The sequence below is a fragment of the Nanorana parkeri genome, unplaced genomic scaffold, assembly GCF_000935625.1.
Source record: "Nanorana parkeri isolate BGI_ZX_2015 unplaced genomic scaffold, ASM93562v1 scaffold548, whole genome shotgun sequence".
Taxonomy (NCBI): domain Eukaryota; kingdom Metazoa; phylum Chordata; class Amphibia; order Anura; family Dicroglossidae; genus Nanorana; species Nanorana parkeri.
The window spans coordinates 840,300-857,395 of NW_017306816.1; the positions used below are offsets into that span (position 1 = coordinate 840,300).

The following is a 17,096-nucleotide window of genomic DNA, read 5'->3' on the forward strand; positions in this document are numbered from 1 at the left end:
CATAAACTGAAAGATATTTCTCCCTTTCCTTATTCTATCCAAAACTTAAGGTTTTGACTTTACATATACTTTTTAACTATTTAGTGCTGTTTAAGCAAATAGTATTAAGAAAATAAAAGTGAAAAGACAATACATAAAAAATAAAGTATGTTTCAACAAAATTGTGTTTATATTTCTGCTACTAGAAACCAGAGATCTTGCTGCAGTCCTTACCGTAACGGGTGGGTGCCTGTAGTGATCACGGACGGCACCGTGAATAACACAAATGGAGAAATAATGTCACCAACACACCATACGAGTAATTTAGCAACAGTCCATTTAATGACACATGGAATGGCAATGTGTCATTAAATGGACTGTTGCTAAATTACTCGTATGGTGTGCTGGTGACATTATTTCTCCATTTATATTTCTGCTACATCTCTAAGTTGAGTATTTTGGTTGCCCACATTTTTGGTCTCCGAGAATTTGTTTAGGTCAGGGCTGCCCATTAGGTCGATCGCAAAGTGAGCACTGGTAGATTGCGATCGACTCACTGACCTGTGTCCTGTCCTCCCGCGGCTGCCGGGTGAATGTGTCAGACACCGCAGAAGGGAAGGGGCGGGACACCTCTCCCCGTTTGCAACGTCGGCCACATTCGGCCACATGAGCACCGCGGCGGCGCACGAGAGGAGACCATGGAAGCTGCTGCAGTGGAGGTAAGAAAAGACAGACAGGGGAGAGACAGCAGAGAAAGTGAGAGAAGAGACAGCAGAGAGAGAAGAAAGACAGCAGAGAGAGAGAAGAAAGACAGCAGAGAGAGAGAAGAAAAACAGCAGAGAGAGAGAAGAAAAACAGCACAGAGAGAGAAGAGAGACAACAGAGAAAGAGAAGAGACAGCAGAGAAACTGAGAGAAGAGACACAGCTGAGAGAGTGAGAGAAGAGGCAGCAGAGAGAGATAAGAAAGAAAGCAGAGAAAGTGACAGAAGAGACAGTCGAGAGAGAGAAGAGAGACAGCAGAGAAAGTGAGAGAAGAGAAAGCAAAGAGAGAGAAGAGAGACAGCAGAGAAAGTGAGAAAAGAGACACTAGAGAGAGAGAAGAGAGACAGCAGAGAAAGTGAGAAAAGAGACACTAGAGAGAGAGAAGAGAGACAGCAGAGAAAGTGAGAAAAGAAACAGCAGAGAAAGTGAGAAAAGAGACATCAGATACATCAGATAGAAACAGGGGCGAGGGCGAGGAGAGAGAGCACGAGGAGAGAAAGAAGAGACAGCCAAGAGAGGGCTGGTTCACACCACAAAGTGGTGATCGGCCCTTAGAACGCACTGGAAAGCAAGCCGGCCAGATCCCTGCATTCAGAGGCAGATGGGGGAGTGCGGTTACATTAAAGTCAATGGCACCGCAGACACCCCCCCCCCCACCCCCCCCCACAGCACGAACCCCCGCACCCGGAACGCAGGCACACTAGTGCCTGAATTCCAGTCCAGTGCAATCTGCAAAAATAGTGCTCGCAGCACTAATGTGCCTGCGTTCCGGGTGTGGGCTATCGCACTGTGGGTGGGGGCTATTGACTTCAATGCACCACCATGAAAAGTAGATCTCCAGACGAAAAATTGTGGACGTCCCTGGTTTAGGGAATAGTCATTAAGATTCATAATATAGAGGGTGAAATGAGGGGCAGCTATACTTTCATGGAGAAATAAATCCACAGGAGGGAAGTCAGGATTCATCCCCCAGCACAAAGACTTCTCCGGCAGAGAAACGCATGATTCAGGAGGTCATCGAAGAACCTCTTCCTCGTTTGGAAGAGCTAAGAAGGATGTTATTTCAGTGGGGCAGGAAGCCCAGAAGTCCTTTTGATGCGTTGTCCACCCAGACCCGCCTGGTCGGAGCATGGCTGTCCAGTCTCAGCAGGTCTGTGCGAACAATGTGTCAGACGAGTGTTCCACAAGCCTCCTCATTTGCATTGTGTATCAACAAGAGTTCCCACATGTCAAATCAAAAGAAAAATACTCTACCATATGTGTGTAGAGCTCCGCCCAGTTGGTACTTATTGGCCAGGGCCTGCTAGAAGACTCTGGCAGGCAGGGCCGGCCTTAGGCCTTTAGGCGCTCAGTGCGAGAAAGCTTTACAGGGCCCCCTAGTGACCACATGCCTCAGTAACCACACCTTTGCAGTGGCTACACCCATTTCTCCAATACCGGCTCCATTTAAAGCCTCCCATTCCGTTAAGTCCCCAAGAAACAGATTACAAGCTATGATAAAAATACAACTTTTATTCACACGGTATAATTACGCCGCCTATACTGTATATCACACGTTATAATAACGCCACCTATACTGTACATCACCTATACTCTGCATCCCTGTTCCTACAGTGATCACCTCTAAACCCCCTTGCAGGGTTGCAGAGGTGAGCCATGTATGAAGGAAGGTGCAGATGTGAGAAGCATTACAAAAGGGTTGCAGGGGTGCAGAGGTGGGCAGTGTAGGAAGAGAGATGCAGCGGGAGCAAAGGTGAACAGTGTAGGAAGAGGGATGCAAGGGGTGCAGAGGTGGGCAATGCAGGAAGAGGGATGCAGGGGTGCAGAGATGAGCATTGTAGTAGAAGGAATGCAGGGGGGGCAGAGGTGAACTGTGTAGGAAGAGAGATGCAGGAGTGCAGAGGTGGGTAGTGTAGGAAGAGGGATGTGTGGGGTGCAGAGTTAAACAGTGTAGGAAGAGGGATGCAGAGGTAAACAGTGTAGGAAGAGGTATGCAGGGGGTGCAAGAATGTATATGTGGGTGGGGCTTGTATATGGGGCGGAGCACAAGGGGATCCCATCATTTTGTATTGCCCTGGGGCCCCATGCATTGTCAGTCCGCCCCTGCTGAGAAACTTCACCTACATCCTGGCCGTATGCAGAAGAGTAGTTATTGTGCTGTCAAGTCCTGCTGTCAGCTAACAATCAATAAACAATATCTTTTTCAGAACCTAGGTTCAGCCAGGATAATGTAACCCTGTATGAATATGAGGCCTACACCATGATCGGACTTCCTGAAAATAACTTTGGCCACACTGGAATTAATTTGCTCGCTAAGCTGGAGATCAGGCCCCATGGTGAAAGGACATATGAAATTCAGGTAATAAAGACACATTAATCCAAAGCAATTAGGAGACATTATGGACGCTAGCTTAGGTCACACTGATAGACATGGACAGGATTGATTGAAGAGTGAATTTTTTTATTCTGTCTCTATGACTGTATATCTTTCTGTCCCTGCTACCCAAAAATAAAATTCACTCTAGGTCTAGGTCTAATTGGCCTTCCTATAAATTTTAACCTCAGTGGGTCCTTGCATCAAGCAGCTTTTCCTCATAGGTATGCCTGATCATAGAAAAAGGATTTCAGTATTCATCCAATTGTGTTTCTGGCACATGACATTACTTTGTACTGAGTTTTATATTCAACCATAATGGTAATAGTTGTTGACTTTTTACGTTAACAGTAATTCATGACATTTTAATAGTACCTAAACCACTGATATTTTTCTCTTTTAGGCTATGACTATTAACATGAAAGAGATTACAGGTGCGTGGCCCAAAAATCGAGTCTCTCGTGCCTCTAAGCTGAGTCAGACTTTGTCTGACCAGTTTGTGAGATCCGTCAGGTTTGAGGAACGCAATGGACTTATTGGAGACATCTTTGCCCCTAGCAATGTGTCGGAGACTGTCCTCAACTTGTATAGAGGAATGCTCAACATGTTCAATGTCAAAATGAAAAAGTCCCGGAATGTGCACGACCTGCAAGAGGTTGGTGTTTGTTTTAGAGATTTTGACTATTCTTTGATTTTTTGAGGGAATTTCATTTTTCATGTTCTGATCAACAGAAGTATTTCGCTATTATAAATATTAACAGAAAGGTGTACTGTACAAGGGTTTTTTTTCTCAGGACCCCTAGTGTCTACAAAGGATTTAGTAAGGTTGTCCTGCTTGAGTGGAACTCCATATGTCTTCCTTTTTATCAGTATGGGATGGTACATATGTGTAGGCATGGCCTAAACAGCTAGGGAGTACAAATGTTAAAATATAAAAGAAAGCAGTGTTAGAGATACAAAACTAAGAGGTAATATCAAAGTCTTTGTAGTGTATACACTGCACTGACCCAGACACAATTAAGAACGGAGAATGTTTGAGGTTAGCATGCTTTTAATGTTCAACGATCACTTCTCTACTTCATACTGTATTACAGTCCAGCGTTGGGGGTGTCTGCGACACCAGATACAAGGTTCCAGAGCAGAAGGGAGACCAGCTGCTTGTTGTAAAATCCATAGACTTCAACAACTGCCAAGACAAAGTATCCAAGAACGTTGGAATGGCTTTCATGGATCATTGCGAACCTTGCCAAAGGGTACAGTTTGTATCTATATAAAATCTTACTTAAGGCATCTAAACAAAATGTTAATGTGTGGCTGCTGTCCATAATGACCAATTAGAGTCCTTGTTTCATGTTCCTAAATAATAAAATATGGACGCTGATGGGTCTCTATGGTCAACAACCCTGCCTTGCTTCCCATTTTCTTTTCTCAGCTATTTGTTTTTTATAAATAACCCCTTTATTGATGATTGATTTCCTCCCTGTCCTTCATCTAGATGCACAGAAATGTACGTAATGCTGCAACATCCACCATCAAGTTGAAAAACAACATCATCCAGGAAGTCGTCTTAGAACAGACCATATACTATACTACATCACAGGAACGTAATGGTAGTGCCATAATGGAAGCTAAGTGAGTGTTTACCAATAAACTCTTTTTAGTCTCCTTCAAATCTGTTTAAACACTACGCAGCTTGGTAGGCTACCAGACATATCCTAGTGCGTACAATTATTTAACAGTGTAATCCAGTTTCAAATTGTATGGCCCTATGTGAAGAGCTTTTCAGTTTCAACAGGTTGGAAAACCACTCCAGTATGAAGGCATACTGTGAGATCATCCAACTCCGACCAATCAGCTTTTTAACAGTATTTCCAAGCCTGATGGTGTGCTTAGATGTGTTTAATATGACTCAATTTTAACCTCTGGAATCCATTTTTTGTTGGGTTTTTTTCAAGATTATAAAGGTTGTGCCATGAGAAACTCTCTGGAATACACTGTCTCCACTCACAAAAGACTATACGTAACAATTTGATAGCCAGTATTTTTGTCTTTCATGCTAATATTGGAAAGCCCTTGAATAACACTTTGGACAATTAAAGTAGCCTTTCTTTGGCTATTTATGTATAGACCCTAAATGTCGGTCTAAATGTTTTTTTGTTTTTAGGCAAGTCCTGACCTGGGCTGGAACCAGAAGCAGCCAATCAAACCCCCCTCAGATTCAGTACCAGAAGCGCTGAAATCTCCACTACAACTTTACTGATGAAATATACCAGATTCCATTTGTTCTTCTAAAGCCTAAAAGCCTTGAAGCTCAGGTAATGCGCTAAAACCTGATATTGCCCTTTTGAAAATTAATTTTAAATAAAGGTAACAGAATATTGTATATCATGTAACCAAATTCTCATTATTTTCATAGCTCAGGTCCTGATACACTTCAAAAATCTGACAAGTTCTATGCTTTACTCCTCTCAGATTGAGCAAACTATACAACACATGGTACAATACAACCAGGGGAAGATCCACCAGGATGTCTCAGTGAAATTCATGCAACTAATTCAGCTGTTGCGCCATGCTTCTCCCGAGATTCTACATACCGTATGGAAGCAATTTGCTCAAAAGACAAGACACAGGTCAGTAAGCTCCTTATAAACCATGTTATAGCTCCTAGTGCTTACATCTAAAGATGGGTCCAAGTTCTATTTCTGATGTGCCTAAATTACACCTAGTCTACTGAAAAGAAAAGAGTGCCCATTTTTTTTTTACATACCGTATGGAAGCGGTGTCTTGTCAAAAGACAAGACACAGGTCAGTAAGCTCCTTATAAACCATGTTATAGCTCCTAGTGCTTACATCTAAAGATGGGTCCAAGTTCTATTTCTGATGTGCCTAAATTACACCTAGTCTACTGAAAAGAAAAGAGTGCCCATTTTTTTTTTTTTTTTTAGCAATAAGATTTTATTGATGAAACAAAATCAGATTAATAGAGCAAGATGTCATACAGCATATTTTCAAATTGTCAAAAGGTCAGATGTCATCTATTACTCTAAAGAGCCTCCATAGCATTGGAGTTATCAGGAAACAAACAAAATATAACAACGACAAATGCTGGAAGCGGAGTGCATCCGGGACATTGATGCCAAAATCTACTATCTAGCTAACATGAGTTAAATACATAAAGATCTGACAAGTAAAAAGAAAGAAAAAAAATAAATCAAACAGAGCAGAGCAAATTTTACATAACAAAAATTCTGTAGCGTTCTCGCAGTGGGTATCGGGGACTCGTTGGGTTTCTTTGTGGTGATGAAAGGGCTATTGCATGGAATCGACTTGTGTCTATAATAGGTCTTAGACTAGGTATAATTGGTTGTGGAGGGGGGGTGTTGCATGTACGTCTTAGCGGTAGTAGCTGGCTTTTGGTAAGTATTCAAAGTTTACATTGAATGTAAGTCTCCTGGAGGAACAAAGATCGAAAATATATGCTATACATGTCATCAACATAACGGGGAATTTGAGTGTCTAACAAGGTATATCATAGCCTGTATTTGTTAGAATGAAAGATTGCAAGTTAGCCTTATGATGTATGGAAATGTCTTGGTTAATAAAGTCATCCCAATCAGACATGTTTACATTACAATCAGAGGAACAGGTAGACGCGTCTATCAAATCCATAGAGAAAAATTTTAAAAGTATACTTTTCAAATCAGAAAGATGTGGCGATTCACTGATTAACCATTTTTGCAGTATACATTTTTTGGCTCCCAGTAGGCACAAGTGTTCCCAGCGTTTCAGAGGGAGTTGCTGTGTGAGATGTGTGTTAGGAAGGTAATGGAATAGACATAGCAGGGGGTGGACCTCTCGACGGGTGTTCGTGATGGACCCCATATAGGCCAATGTTTGGTTCCAAAAGGTGGCAATTATTGGGCAGGTCCAGAAAAGATGCGTAATATCTGGTAAGTATGCTGCACATTTAGGGAGTGCCCATTTTGAACTTCATTCTCTCAGAGGGTCTGGCAAGCAGAACATTTGGACCATCATAGGTGCAAGGACATTGCTTTGCTAATTTCCTTCATGATAAAGGTAGCTTCTTATCAAGAAGAGAACGCTTAGACATGAAGCAGATACTTTAAACTAATAGTACTTTAAACTACAGTCTTCATACAAATTCGTAAACCAAACGTGAGATTGTAGTCTATCATGGGAGCAAGCTTGGAGCAGTGACTACTTTACAACACACACAGGGTCCATGGGAAACAAAAGTAGCCACCCTCTAAGAAGCCCTTAGATTGTAATTCCCTTAAAGGAGAACTATGGGTTAAGTGTTTTCTCCCCCTAGTTCTCCTAAGGGTCACGGGAGAACATAAACTAGCGTCCTCCCGTGACCCAAAGCTCAGTATATCGCGAGCTACAGCTCACGGTATACTGAGACCACCGCAGCCAAGACGGATCCCGAAATTACTGTCGAGATCCGCCCAGATGAGTGAGTGACAGCTGGCTCTGACTATCTATAGGCAGAGCCAGCTGTACCCGCCCCTTCCCCCATCCGTTCTGCCACTCAGCGCTGGAGAATCAGAGCGGGGAGGGGGGAAACCCTGCATGGAGCTGTGAGTGACAGTCTCGGCTCTCTGCAGCAACATGATCGAGAAGTGAGCGAGCGATGGTATGTTTTCGCTCACTTGCCGATTTATTGAGCCGAAGTGTGACAGTTTCATTGTCACATGTTGGCTCAAACTATGAGGTTGAGTGAAAATCACTCGGCTCATAGTTCTCCTTTAAGGGCACAGACTGATGTGCATGTGCAGTGTGCTAAAGCACACCACACATTTTCTGCACTATATACATAATAGTACCAAAGAAATTGCTTGAGGATTAAAAAAAGAATTGATGCTGGATGATCCTATTGGACATGGTATTGTTCTTCAATTTTGGCATGTGTTTTGTTTTTTCAACTGCTTCCTTTTTAAAAGTAATTTTATATAGTGGATAATACTCTGTAGGCTGTTCCAAGATTTATGACGATAATACCAGTGGCCTAATGGTTAGCAATTCTGCCTTGCTGCAGTGGAGTCCCTGGTTCCTCCCCTGGCCAGAACACCATCTCCATGGGGTTTGCACGTATTCCCTATGTGTGGTTTTTTTAATTAAAACATCTTTATTTAGGTCATATATGTCAATTACAAGGCCCGTGGGCCAAAAACAGCCCACCACAAGTTTCTCTTTGGCTCACCAGTCCTGAGCTGTGTACGGGTAACTTCTGTGAGGGCACAACCCATGCTGTTGCGCATTTTTAGTGCACATTGTTATTGCCGAAAGCTGTATAATGTATTGTTAGTGTTTGACAGGGAGGTTTGATCTTATGTATGTATGTGTATATATTTTTTTGTTATTTTCATAATCAAAAACATAAATAAATGTCACTCTTTTGCCTTTTTCATTTATTTATAGATAGATGCATACACATAGGCCTTTATTTGAAAACAATATCACAGCTCCTTTGTTAAAATATTCAAAATTTTTACATTAGGCAATCTCTATTACTAAAGCAAGACCTATTCATGTGGTGTTGTGTAGTGATGGGCCGAACAGGTCCGAGTTCGCTTCGAATTCGAACTAAGTTCAGAACATCCAAAAAGTTCGAATACGAACATCAAACTCAATGCAAGTCTATAGAGGTAGAACTTTCAAAATCAATTGTCCTCTTTAAGAGGGCTTACATGCATGTTATTGGCCAAAAAAGTGTATGGGGATTCAGGTACTGTCCTGGGGGACATGAATCAATGAAAAAAAAACTTTTTTTAAAGGAGCAGTGATTTTAACATTTAAAATCCTTTGATAGAAAAAAAACACAACAAGTGCTTTTGACAAGTCCTTTATTGTTAAAAAAAGAAATGGATCCACTGATGTAATCCATGGTCAATCACGACGTCCAGCATTGTCCACAACCACAAAATAGAAAATAAAACAAGAATAAATAAATAGAAATTATTTTTTTTAAAACCCGATACCCGCCGACCCGTCTGCTCGCGATGAACTCCCGCCGCAGAATGGCATTCTGACAGATGTCGGCAACATATAAACAATTGGGCAGAGCTAATGGTGACATCTACACTACGCTAGCTCCACCTAACCATTTACATTTGTCTGGCACCTGACAGGTGAGCCATGATTGGGCAAAGTCATCCTTACTTTGCCCAATCATGGCTCTTATAGAGCACAGTGCCGTGATTGGGCAAATCTTGCTTTACCCAATCAGGGCTTCACAAGGCACTGTCTGGTGCGTAGTGCCTTGTGGGTAACTTGGCGGACGAACAGCCCGCCGAACGCCCTGATAGTTTGTGTGTTCGCCGCACATACAAACTAGCGATGTTCGAGTCGAACTGTTGTGCGACTCGAACATCGAGCCCATCACTAATCTGTATACAAATATATTCAAAGCCCCAGCGGTGTGTTAGACATCATAAGATATTCAATCTGGCCTCTACTTCAAAAACAAAATCAAGTTCCCTGCTGAATTTCCTGTGTAAATACAAACTTTATAAGACTCAGTATTTTGAATTTTGTTCCCATACCTTTGAAGTGGTTTAATCGAAGAGGACCCAGCAACACTGCAAAGTGGCTTTGTGTTGCAGCAGTAGAATGATCAGGTACCTTATGGTCCCGATTACTTTAGCATATTATGTGCTGATACAAAATTTGATTGGTCATGCTGCCTCAATCTGTCTTAAATGACTTTGCCTATAATGATTTTCTATGGTCAATTGTTTTCTCTTCTGCAGAGCTTGGTTCTTGGAAGGTCTTCGCATGGCTGGAACTGTAGACAGCTTGAAGTTTGCTCAGCAGATTTTTCACAGTGGAGAACTCACTGATACAGAAGCAGCTCTATTGATTCCCCTTGCAATGCATGTTACTAGAGGCAGCCAACAGGCCTTGGAGATCTCCAAAGTACGTATGGTTGCTGGGGTTTATATTTATTCTGTCTTTAATTTCCATGCTGCCACCTAGTTGAATATATTCCAGGCTTGTAGTTGTTGCTGTAGTATAGCATTTCCCTTTAATGGCATGCAGATCAGTCCATATTCCCTGTGGGCTGACAAACCACTTAATAACTTTCACTTTGATTTCAGATCATCCAATCAGTCTTCTTCTACAGACTTCTATCGTTTTCAGGTGTCTCATTGATCAATTTGCTTTTTTTTTCCCAGAACCTAATCCAAGACCCCAAAATCCAGAAAAACCCAACATTGTACAAACGCACAGTCCTGGCCTATGGCTCAATGGTCAACAAATACTGTCTTCACCTGCCCACTTGCCCCGAGCCTGCTCTGGAGGTAAGTTATTCTTGACTAATAAAATAAAACGTGTTTTGTATGGAGAAAATATTTTTATTTATGATACACACATTTGATTAATGATTAGTTTAGGCACATTCATAAATTATTGGCTAATATACTGTATATGGAAGGTGTAAGTCAGCCAATGTGGATCAGTGCAGGGAGCCAGATGTACACTAATTCATAGGGATAGGCTTGATGTTCGAGTCGAGCAAGAGTTCAACTCGAACATTGGCAGTTCGTGTGTTCAGCGAACACACGAATTATCAGGGCGTTCAACGGGCTGTTTGCTTGCCACAGTGCCTTATGAAGCCCTGATTGGGTAAAGCAATGCACCTGATCACAGGTCAGGTGCAAGAATTTGCCCGATCACAGCACAGTGCACATGATTACAAAGCTGTTTTTGCTCTTTTTAGCCCCTCCATGATTTGGCTGCTGATGCCCTCAGCAAGGTCCATGAAGAGGACATGACTTTGGCTCTGAAAGCTCTTGGTAATGCCGGTCAGCTCCAAAGCCTCAAACGTATCCTAAAGTTCTTGCCAGGCTTTTCTTCCAGCGCTGCTCAGCTTCCAATCAGGGTCAAGGTTGATGCAGTCATGGCTTTAAGAAACATCGCCAGACGGGATCCACGTAAAGTGAGTGAAGGCCATCCTGTGACTCTTTCTGTGTTCCCATTTTTTCAAGGCTTGTCTTGGAATAGGACATGTGAATACCTTCTGTTTTAAGAAAACTTAATTGTTGAGGGGCTTTTTGATTCCTTTATTCCCTTCTCACCATAACCCATGTGGGTATACTATCTTTTTAGGTGCAAGAAATTCTTATGCAAGTCTACATGGATCCTGAAGTTCACACTGAAGTGAGGATGATGGCTTGTTTGGCCTTATTCGAGACCAAACCCGGCCCTGCTATGGTCACCAACATTGCCAATGTGGCTGTCAGAGCAAGCAAAGTTAACCTACAGCTTGCGAGCTTTGTCTATTCTCAAATGAAAGCCTTGGCCAATAGCAGCGTTCCCCAACTAGAACCTCTGTAAGTACCAAAAACTCAACAACTGTATAAGGGTTTCCAGTGTCAATAAGGAAATACATGTTGGTATATGGCCTTAGATTTCTACATCAAAGATATTTATCAGGGTTGACAATTTATAACTAATCAGACATCTTTCTACTAGGGCTGCTGCTTCCAATGTCGCTCTGAAGCTCTTCAATCCAAACATTGATAATCTGGGTTACCGTTTCAGCAAAGTCATGCGTAATGACACATTTAAAAGTAGGTATAAGCGTAAGCAGTCAGTACTAATACATAATAATAGCTAAAAATTCTTAAATTGACTCTTTCCATGATAGATTCTCTCATGTCAGAAGCTGCTGTAAAGATCTACGTTATGAACAGTCCAAATACTCTGTCCCCTGTATTCATGCTTGGAAAACTGCAGGCTAACATTGGCGGTTCACAGGTTGATATAGGAGAGGTATAGCAAAATGTTTATTCTATACTTTGTTTTTCAAATATGAACATTACATAATGAGTATGCGATAGCCACTCGTGACCGTCAATGGAGGCAAAATATAATACTTTCGTGTGATGCAAAGTTCAATTTGTTAAAGTGAAGTATCGCTTAGCAATATATATTATAGTGTGTACTTATGTGCTTATGTTGTATGTATATATATATATAGCAAAGGGAACGCAGCTACAGTTTATTAAGTGAAGAGTCTCTACTCCTTTAGTACATCTATCCCATAGTGACATCATGCAGGAGAAAGTATCTGTATAGACAATGGAAAGAAATGCATTGACAGCACAGCATCAAAGTATCAGCGGAACAGCAAAACAGCAAACAGCAAAATATTTTGTGGAGCTGTTTATGCATACACATAAAATAATTGAATCTGTTTATAGGCAGGTATTGTGTCATTTTAAATTAAAAGTACCCCGTGGAAATACATATTTGGGAGCTGTTTAATAGTTCTGTCCATCCAGTACTAGGATTCAGACAGCCCTGACAGAAAGCACTCAATGGAGAACAGACAGGGCTGCTACTACAACAAGTAAAGTCCAAACATTTTTTATTTACAAAAGATCAACAGGATAAAACAACCAACACATTAAAGGGGTTAAGAAAATCCCCCTTCAGCAGGGCTTGTAAATTACTTTGTTAATTAGGTCTCTTGGGGATTGTTAAGGTGCCCATACACTGCACGATTATCGTACGAGAATCGCGGGAAAACCCGCGATCGTACGACCATCGTGCAGTGTATGGAAGGCGTGCGACCGTGTCTACTGTACGGTCGCACGACTTTTGTATTTCAAGCATGTTGGAAAACCAGCCGAGAATCGTACGATTTTCGGTTGGTTGTTAACATGATCAAGAGATAACAGCCGAACGGGCCGGTGTGCGCACGCGCACACTGCCTGTTCAGCATTGCAGTCATCGGAAGTACGATCTGCCTGTCCAAGATGAGCAGATCGTATGTTTTTTAAATTACTTTACAACTCTTGCAAGACAAAAGTCTTGCGAGGGTTGTAAAGTGTATGGCCGCCTTTAGGCTAACAGATAACAATAGATATATATATATATACACACATACAATAACACATTCGCCTGAGAATAATTAGATTTGTGAATTACATTGTTTTAAATGTTTTTCTATGTTGCATAGGTTGGTATAAGAGCTGAAGGACTTACTCATATCATGAGACGGCGAAATATTCAATTTGGTGAATTGCCAACGCCTAAGAAGATCAGCCAGATTCTGAACTTGGTGAGATTGATTTTCTTGTTTTATGTAGCTTAAACACCAAGACACTAGTCAAAAATTGAACCCGCACCCCTTCCATGTCTTAAGTAAAAAGATTATAGTGTTCAAGGTGCTAAAAAAAATTAGGATTTTGTATATTTTCATTTATAGCTTTATTTTCCTATATGCCAAGTGGAGATTGGGAAGAAGGGGGGTGTGGGGCAGTCCTGTTTGGTACTCCTGACCACATGGGACCAGGAGCAGCAATGTCTTAGGCTTACAGTAGTTGCACCTACCATATTAATTAGGGATGCACCGATACCGATATTAGTACTCGTACTTTCCCAAATGCTCCGATACTTACCCGGTCAGAGGGAGATTTCCTGTGACCAGCAGTGCCACAAGGGAACATGGAGCTGGCTTTCCGGACAATCAGGGAGCCAGACGGCGGGTAATGACTCGCTGCCCGACTTCCTGATTGGCTGGTACGCCGGCTCCATGCTGTTTGGCCAGCTCAATGCTGATTGGTCAAGAAGCCAGCTCCATGCTAGTGGACGTACCGGTATCGGAAGTCGCTATCGGCGAGTATGGAAAGATAAATATCGGTACTCGATACCGAGAAACCGGTATCAGTGCATCCTTAATATTAATATAGCAACAAAGCCACCTTGGTCAAAATCTGATGAATATATAAATATATTTGTAACGGTAAACCAGAGCATCTACAGGAAACCCATTCAAACATGTTAAGAACATACAAATTCCATGCAGACGGTGTCCACCAACTAAGAGTTTTTGTATCTTCCTTCCTGTTCCATGCCTTCAAAAAATTCTTCAGATAATATCAATAAGCACCTTTGTATTTTTTTGGACAGTTAAAGGGATTAAAAGCACAGCCTTCCCAGAGCCCAATGTTCTCTGTGTACATCAAGGTCTTTGGTCAGGAGTTGTCATTCAGTGAGATCAACGGAGCCCCCATCCAGCCTAGAACTCGGGTAAGAACTGCTACAGGTTCAGGAATACGAAAGCTAGATATATTTTGCATATTTTTTCTTTTTTTTTTTATAAATTCTTTATTTATAGGTATTTCCATTTTGTAGAAAACAAAAAATAAGACAAATAACAGTTGTACAAATAGTACAAAAGGTGGGTCAAAGACGACCCAATTAGTCGTAGGATAACATGTGATAACCACCTTGTAGATTCGAACACACATCAGTTCAGCAATAATACTTATATACTCTGCTCCATTATATCACGTGATTATTTATGAACTTCAGGTACCTAGCAACTTCATGCTTATAGACAAAAATGATACAAGGCGGTTAACAGAAGAAAAGAATGAGAAAAGAATGTGAAAAAGATGAGAGGGCAGTAAGGGTGGGAGAGGTGCCGATATCTCCCAGCGAACCTCCAGCGGCTCTCGTTTTTACCTCTATATGGCCTGGCCAGTGGCCTGGCCATACCGTCAGTCATACGTGCACTCCAACTGGTGGCCGTCTCGCATCCCCATCCCGGGTAAACCCCTGGGCGCCATGGGGTATCCATGGTCCGTCTTTCACACCCCCCCAGCAGGGCTGCATAGTCTGTGGACGAGATGAAGTCCGTCCAGTAGAACCAGGTGCGGTTGAACTATGTTACTCTGTGGTTAGCCGAGGCCAGGAGATCTTCCATCCTGTAGATCTCCCCTACCCTCGTCAGCCACAGCGAGATCGGTGGTGCAGATGTGCGCTTCCAGTACAAAGGTATGCACACTCTCGCCGCATTAAGCAATTGTGCCAAGAGAGATCTCTTGTATCGGCGTAAGGGCATGGGGGCCAAGTGGAGCAGATACGCAGCCGGATCGGACCCCAAGCTAACTCCAGTCAATTTGTGGCATATCTCCGCCACCTTACCCCGAACCTCATTGAGCCGTGGGCATGACCAGAATATGTGTAGTAACGATCCCTCCTGCTCCTGGCAGCGCCAACATAGCGGTGAGCACTGTTGAAACATTTTATGTAGGGTTTTTGGCACTCGGTACCACCTGGATAGGACCTTAAACCCCGTTTCCTGGATATTACTGGAGATGGAGGCTATTTTTTCTTTTAACATACATTTGTTGTTCCATTCCATGTAGGCACTGAACGTGCCAGCAGAAAGGCACGCTACCATCAAGAACATCATCATCAAGCTTTTGAATGGCTTGATCAGCCAGTTTGCCCGTGCAGTAGTTGCTGTGGCAGCCCACCACATCACACCCACCACCATTGGTTTGCCAATGGAGATCAGCTGGTATACCACTGCTGAGGGAAATTCCTCAGTCAACTGTATGTACACCTGATTTATTTTTGTCTATATCAATTATCATGTACCTTGGTAAAGGGTCAGTCTTCCCAAAGCTGATTATTAAAGGCATGTAGATACTGGTGGGTTGGATTATCCAGGAGCTTCTCATATATTGCCAAGTATACTCCACATCCAGCCTGCTGACAGGACAGGGAAAAAGCAGCAGTTCTGTGTGGTCATCTCTGTGCCTGCTCTGCTCTCTCCTCCTATTGGCATGTTTCTTGTCAACACATTTGCATGTAGCTCACCAATCGGCTGTCGGTCTTACTTTTCCAGGGTTGCCCCGGGAAAAGCACCTTGTTCCTGTGCCGATGGGGACAAGGGCGCTCTTCCCCTCAAGCCTTGGGGCGTTTGTTGTGGAGTTGCGGGCAGGGGGCTTATTTACATCGGGGTGCCCCTTTAATAAAGCCCATTTCGTGTGCACCTTACTGTATAACTGGTGACAAATTGTTGAGTGCGTTTGTCGTTTGTTTTGCTTGCCCCTTTAATAAAGGGACACCCAGATGCAGCCCCCCTCCTTGTGAATGAGTAAGGGGTACTTGTACCTCTACCCATTCACTAAAGGGTTAAAATAAATTGTAAATAAAAACACCAGACTTTTGAAAAAATCCTTTCATTGAAAAAAAAACAAAAGATGTCTTTGACAAGTCTTTTATTTTAAAAAAACTGGATCCACCGACGTAATCAAGGGTCTAGTATGACGTCTAGTGTTGTCCACGCCGACGACTTGACGAAATAAAGAAAAAAAAAGAAATAGAAATAATACAAATATTTTTTTTAAACAACGCCCGCCGACCCGTCTGCTTACGACAAACTCCCGCAACAGAATGGCATTCTGACAAATGCTGGCAAAATATAAACAATTGGGCGGAGCTAGCGGTGACCTCTTTGCTAGCTCCGCCCAACTGTTTACATTTGTGCGGCACCTGACAGGACTTAGCTGTGAGCCATGATTGGGCAAATTACCGTGCCATGATTGGGCAAAGTCTTGCACCTGACCACATTGCTTTACCCAATCAGGGCTTCACAAGGCACAGTGCAGTGCGAACAGTCTACTGAACGCTCTGATGGTTCGTGTGTCCACCGAACACACAAACTACCGATGTTCGAGTCCAACTGTTGTTGGACTCGAACATCGAGCCCATCTCTAACTGCCAGTAATTAAACATATATTATCTATTAACCTCTTGCCGTCCACCCGTAGTAAAAAAACGGACGGACGGCACTGCAGCATTGGCGGGTTGCCGTCTCCAGACGGCAATTTTTTTCTGCTCGCGTGCGCCCCCTAGCGAGCACGCACGGGCAGAAAGGACCCGACCAATGCACACACCCGTTCCCGGGTGTTTCACATATAGGCGATCAGCGGCTCCATTGCCCGCCGATCGTCTATATGTGCTCGTGCTATAGCCAGAGAGAAGAAGCTGCTTCTTTTGGGGTCCACAGGTGACTTTAGGGATCCTAGAGACCCCTAATGTCTCCATAAAGAGGACCTGTCAGTGTGCCTTTGCTATTATATAGGGGGATTGTTATCCCCCTATATAATAGCAATAACAATAAGTGCAAAAAAATAAATATAAATAAAA

General features: G+C 42.7%; 1 protein-coding gene across 1 annotated transcript in view; it reads left to right on the forward strand.

Moving 5' to 3' along the window:
• Positions 1-15,508, forward strand: part of LOC108791373 (vitellogenin-A2-like) — a 20,200-nt gene extending 4,692 nt beyond the window's left edge. The window contains 15 exon segments of the mRNA XM_018561850.1: positions 2,950-3,101; positions 3,520-3,771; positions 4,211-4,369; positions 4,612-4,748; positions 5,281-5,431; positions 5,589-5,746; positions 9,890-10,055; positions 10,316-10,441; positions 10,861-11,079; positions 11,250-11,473; positions 11,616-11,713; positions 11,791-11,915; positions 13,108-13,209; positions 14,061-14,180; positions 15,305-15,508. Of these exon segments, the coding sequence (XP_018417352.1) occupies positions 2,950-3,101; positions 3,520-3,771; positions 4,211-4,369; positions 4,612-4,748; positions 5,281-5,431; positions 5,589-5,746; positions 9,890-10,055; positions 10,316-10,441; positions 10,861-11,079; positions 11,250-11,473; positions 11,616-11,713; positions 11,791-11,915; positions 13,108-13,209; positions 14,061-14,180; positions 15,305-15,508 (2,393 nt within the window).
• Positions 15,509-17,096: the final 1,588 nt, after the last annotated feature.